The sequence below is a fragment of the Bombyx mandarina genome, chromosome 13 (genome assembly GCF_030267445.1).
Source record: "Bombyx mandarina strain Sakado chromosome 13, ASM3026744v2".
Lineage (NCBI taxonomy): Eukaryota > Metazoa > Arthropoda > Insecta > Lepidoptera > Bombycidae > Bombyx > Bombyx mandarina.
Genome location: NC_143220.1, coordinates 7,905,198 through 7,911,395, shown reverse-complemented (window position 1 = coordinate 7,911,395; position 6,198 = coordinate 7,905,198). Strand labels below are relative to the sequence as shown.

Below are 6,198 nucleotides of genomic sequence, written 5' to 3'. Positions count from 1 at the left end.
CTGTCCTATTTCCAATGCATCATATAGTTGAAACTATAGATGTATAAAATATAACAATTATAGGTACATAGGTAATGAAAATAAAAAAAACTGATTGTAGTTACATACTACTAGTAACATATTATTATATTGGATCACTTTAATACAATTTTATTGTAAAATATAAATAATATTCTTTTATAATTTGAAATTAATGATTAACTCTTCACACTCATTGTTCATTTATGTGATTGAACGAGAACTGAACGCATCACTATTACTTTAAATATAGCAACATTATTTCACAAAGTGACATTAGCTACTGTCAGCTGGCTTCGTCTAATTAAAAATCCGACTATATGTATATCTGTTATATCGGAACTTAGGGGCAATGAAACGACCGTACGTAATAACAGCTGGTTTATTACTACTGTGAGCGGAGCGGGTCGCGATATACGAAGTACATAACAAACACTGCACTCCTCCCTCATTATTTTGAAATCCTGACAAAGAAAACAACTAATTAGCTTATCGTTAATTTAAAAATACTTCTTATAATTTACTACTTTTCTTGTCCTCTTTGGTCGACCACACTGTCTTTCATTATCTGGCGCCCTCTCTTCTAATCTCACGTTATCGGGGTCATCTGATGCTACAATAGGGTAATCAGGTTCACACTCGGTCGGCAGGCTGGCAGCTGCGATGTTTTCACTAGCCTCCTCCCATTCATCGCCCTCCTCATCCTCCCCCCTCACAATGTCAACGTTATTGCCGTGCGTGGGGGCCGATACTGGTGCCGGCTCCGGTACCGGCGATATAGGTGAGGACAGCACTAACTCAGAGCTAGGCTGCGATACTGATTGCACTGTTGTGGGTCGATCCGGGACTGAAATATTAGCGCCTTCGATGGAAACAACATCGCTCACAATTGTTTTTGATCTAGCATCCGTGTACTTCCTAATCTGATCCAAATGTCTGACACACGTTGAATCACAGTTTTCAAAATTGATCTGAAACATTCTATTGCCTAAGATATTCGTTATTTTTCCTTTCATCCAACTAGCCTTTCGAGCAATAAAAAATCTTGCCCAGACTATTTCACCTATTTGGAATTGTCTAGATTTACTTAGTTCTTTATTAGGAACAACTGCATTATCTTCCACTTTTTTAGTGGGTAATATTAAATCTAATCTTGTTCTTAAATTACGTCCAAACATCATACTTGCAGGTGATGCGCCTGTTGTGCAATGTATACTATTACGATAATCGAACAAAAATCCAATTAATTTTTCTTGAATAAGCCGTGGATTGAAATTAGTATTATATTTATTTTGTTCGATTATACATTTTAACATTTTTCGGCAAGTTTTCACCGAGTTCTCGGCTTGGCCGTTACTTGCCGGATGATAGATCGGTGAATTTAAGTAATTTATACCGTTATTTTTACAAAATTGTTGAAATTCCACGGAACATATCTTAATGTCGTTATCTGATACAATTTCGTTAGGGATACCGAAAACTGAGAATAATTCTTTCAGTTTCAATATTAACGCACTAGTGGAGGTGCCGCAATTCATATGAATGCATTCGAGCCATTTACTAAATGCATCGATAACAATTAAATAGTGTACCGTTTGCCCTATAGACATATAATCTATGTGAATACGGTGCCATGGGGCAGGCGGGCGCGGCCAGGGCGCGGGGGGTGCACGGGCCGGCGCGCTGCGCTGAGCGGCGCATACGTCACAGCTGCCAACTAAACGCTCAATGTCGCTGTCAATACCTGGCCACCACATGCGACTTCGTGCCATATTCTTCGTCTTAACGATACCGAAGTGAGCACAATGTAGTTCTTCTAACATACGATCTCGAAATACCGCCGGAATGACTATTTTATGTCCACGAAACAAACAACTATTGATAACTTCTAAATCAGTTTTACACATAAAATAGGGTAATATTAATTTGCAACTAATCTTACGCGGCCAACCCTGCTGCATATAATTAATGACTGTTTTAATAGTTTTGTCATTGGCGGTGGCATGCTGTATTCGTTCGAAAGAGACTGGTTCTTGTGTTGCATCCATAAACGAGATAGCACTATGCTTCTCGCTTTGTTTCCTATCAGCTGACCGGTTCGGTTCGTAAGCTAACGGCGCTCGGGAAAAGTAATCTGCCACAATATTGTTTTTGTTACTTATATATTGCACAACGTAGTTATAAGCAGATAACATAATAGAATATCTTTGTAAGCGTAGCGCGGTGGTCACTGATATGCCGTTTTTTTTTCCAAAAATAGATAGGAGCGGTCTGTGGTCTGTTCTTAATATGAATGGTTCCTGACACCCATACAAATACTGATGAAAGCGCTTAACGCCAAACACTATAGCCGTCGCCTCTTTATGAATCTGACTATAATTCTTTTCGCTTGGCGATAAGGAACGCGAACCGAACGCGATCGGCCGTTCTGTACCGTCGCTGTAGCATTGCGCGAGTACCGCGCCGAGACCAGACGGGCCCGCATCCACTGTCAATGTTAGCTGCGCCCTCGGATCGAAATGTGATAGTACGCGGTCCGAGGCGAGTTCTTTTCGCACGGAATCAAACGCAAGCTGCTGTCGCTTATCCCAGTGCCATTTTATGTCGTCTTTTAATAATTCGTTCAGCGGACTTAATAATGAGGATGCGTTAGGAATAAAATTCCTGTAGTAATTAATTACTCCGAGAAATCTTTTTAATTCTAGGACATTTGTGGGGATTGGGGCTTTTAGAATTGCATCTACTTTACTGGGACATGTTTTAAGACCATTTTTATCTATTTTAAAACCTAAATATGTGACACTGTCCTGGAAAAAAGAACACTTTTCTTTTTGAAGCCTTAACCCAGCATTTTGTAATCTACCTAGCAATAAACGAAGTCTCTGCAAATGTACGGTTCTACTTGGGGCTGTTAAACAAATATCATCATACCAACACGACACTCCTTCAATACCTACTACTAGAGATTCTATTGTGCGCTGGAAAATAGCTGGGGCATTCGCGAGACCGTACACTAAGCGTGTATATTTGAAAAGGCCTTTCGGTGTATTTATAGTTGTGAGGTCTTGAGAGGCTTGAGACAAACAAATTTGATTATAGGCATTACTTAAATCTAGCTTAGAATAATGTTCTCCGCCGCCTAACTTCGCGAAAACCTCGTCTATGTGGGGTAATGGATATTTGTCAATTTTTAAAACTTTATTTAGGGTACAGGAAAAATCTCCAGCTATTTTCACTTTACCATTCTCCTTCAGAACTGGTACTATGGGCGTAGCATAATCTGAAAACTGTACTGGTACTAATATACCTGCTTCGACAAGCCTATGTAATTCTTCTTCAACCTTGTCCTTTAGAGCAAACGGTATTTGGCGTGGCTTAAAAAATTTAGGTGTTGTATTTTCTTTCAAGTGTAAATGCACTTCATATTTATTAAAACGGCCCAATTCATCTCTCCAAATGTCAGGGAATTCATTCAAGATCTGCTGCACCTCTTGGTATTCCGCTCTAACTGATAAATTATTATTGTTACACATAGAAACTAAACTCATATTAAATTGCGTCATGAAATCCCGCCCTAATAATGGTGGACCACCTTCTGAAATTACATAAAACGACATAGGCTTCATAATACCATTGTAACTTACTTCACAATCGAAATAACCTACGGGCGTAACTTTATGCTTAGTATAAAGACAAAATACTATATCAGACTTACTTAATTTGTATAATGGGAAGTTATCCCTGTAAAATCTTTCTGAAATTACACTACGAGCAGCTCCGCAATCTAATTCCATAGAATAAAACTTATTATTTATAGAAATGTTCAACTTAATAGGATCGTAGCGAACATACCTTAAATTATACAAATCACATTTTTTACATTCGTGTCCATCGCTTTCGTTATCATTCATATTATTTAACGACAGTTTTCCGACCTTTTTGACACTGCACACTTTCTTAAGGTGACCCTTTTTACCACAAATCATACACTTATAGTCTTTGAAACGGCACTTTTCTACGGAATGACCTTTCAACCCGCACACTGCACAGCGCGCGGCTGCCGCCGATGCCCACGACGACTCCGCCTGCGCCGAGGCGCCCCGCGCCCCACGCTCGCTGACACGATACACCATCTCTTGTTTGATAAGCTGCTCACCACCATCAACATCAGCTCTCGCCGCCCGCGCACACGCAGTCTCCTGGGCTATTTCAATAGCTCTTGAAAGCGTTAGGGAGTTCGAGTCTTGTTCGAACAATCGATCTCTTTCTGGACCTACCTTCAGGCCTAGAATAAATCGATCACGTAGCAACGTATCTAATTCTGTACCGAAATTACAGTGCACGGCGAGTCCCCTCAGACGTGCCGCCCAATCTTCGACTTTCTCACCGTCCATTCTGATCGCACCATAAAATTTTGCCCTGTCGGCAAAAGTCGATCTTTTCGGTTGAAAATGTCCGTTGAGTACTCTAACCAGCTCAGTCCATTGTATTGTTTCTACCTCCTTAGGATGTACAAGGTTCCTCACAAGCCGATACGAATCATCTGAAAGATGTGCAATAAGCACGGAGCACCAATCTTCAGCTAAAACTTTGTTCAACTTTAGGAAATTTTCTAATTTCTTGTAAAAGATCTGCCATTCTTGGGTTTTATAATCAAACTCAGATATGTTTCCTATAAGTTGAGCCATTTTTTTTTTATATATATAATATGCACTTGTGGGTAATTCGTCGCCAGTTGTTATATCGGAACTTAGGGGCAATGAAACGACCGTACGTAATAACAGCTGGTTTATTACTACTGTGAGCGGAGCGGGTCGCGATATACGAAGTACATAACAAACACTGCAATATCATTATACACCAACGACCGCCCCCCTTATTTATATAGTCGAACAGACAAACGTATTAAGTTAGACAAGCCATTCTATGGAATAAGCGTTCTGACGCTGTCTTGAAATACTGAAATATCGGTTCTAATGGCAGGTCGTCATGAAGACTAACATTCTTCACGTACCACGTGCTCCGATGCCTATACTGCAGTAACGTGACCGGATGACCTGGAGAGAGTATATGCGCATGCGAGTCCCGTCAACGAATACTATATTTGCATGACGGAATCTAAGCATGTTTTGTAGAGTCACCTTGTTATGAAGGTATAATTTACTTCGATTCCAGATCATGGAGTATAGACGACCGAGAAGAAACGCGCCTAGGTCGCGGACTGACTTGATTTGAGGACGGAATGTCTTCCGCCTGTCGAGGAGCCTAAGTACGCCCGAGATATGGGCTGGCCAAAGATTTTTATGGCGAAAATGGGAGTTAGCGCACCCAATACGGGAGGGCATACTTGCAGTGGTGTCAAAGATGCTTTAAGAGAAGTAGCAACAAACTAAAGGGTAACTTAAATACGTAATGAAAAGAAATACGATCAACGTACTGAGGCATTTGGCAAAATAAATCAGTGTAGGCTAGATTAGACACTTGGTGGATGCCATTGATAGATATAACTAAGCGGGGCTACTCTGAACCACTGAAGCTGAAGGAGCTCTTTGGTTCGTAACCTTCTCAGAGTTGGGCTCTAAATTAGTACATTTTGCTAATTACTTATTATTTCGCGGCTTCTCTTTTTTCAGAGCAAACTGGAATGTGCTCAACTTAGTACTTTAATAATTCACTCCACATTATTTATTATTTATCGACAAGTCTCTATAATCGCGAGTACGTGATCATCTCTCTGTATCAAACTCTAAAGTAAAACCAAACAAAACGTAACGAGAGCGGCTCCCGACGATTGAGATAAAACTTTATCCACTTGACACCGCAAAATTCTGTACGAAGCCGCGATGTGTGTGCTCGAGATTTTTTCGTGCGGGATTCAAATCTTTTACGCGTTTCTTGTTTCTGTTTTATCAATATTGTTAACGATATTGTTGAACTCTTGTTTATTTATTCATGTGAGTTTCTGTCGTGTGCCTAATTTGTTTTAGAGAATGTGAAATTGTTGTTTGTAATGTGAACCATTGACGAGAGACTCATTTTTGTATTGTTTGATTGTTTGATGTACTGCTGATCAGAGAACATAGTTGCTTCGCGGCATTAATGGGCAGGATAGTCGTACCTACCCATTGGGACTCACAATACGCTCTACATGTAAAAAAGGTTATTATTACAGTTTTATAC

At 40.1% G+C, this 6,198-nt stretch overlaps 1 protein-coding gene across 1 annotated transcript; it reads right to left on the bottom strand.

The window, feature by feature from the left end:
• Positions 1-386: 386 nt before the first annotated feature.
• LOC114248441 (uncharacterized) lies at positions 387-4,860 on the bottom strand. Its single transcript, XM_028181682.2, has 2 exons — positions 3,871-4,860; positions 387-482 (listed from the first exon to the last, which is right to left on the bottom strand). The coding sequence occupies exons 1-2, from the start codon at positions 4,704-4,706 to the stop codon at positions 470-472; spliced, it is 849 nt and encodes a 282-aa protein (XP_028037483.2). The 5' UTR covers positions 4,707-4,860; the 3' UTR covers positions 387-469.
• Positions 4,861-6,198: the final 1,338 nt, after the last annotated feature.

What these genes read in the sequence shown, in the direction of transcription:
- LOC114248441 (XM_028181682.2), bottom strand. Translation starts at nt 4,706, where the DNA reads ATGGCTCAACTTATAGGAAACATATCTGAGTTTGATTATAAAACCCAA.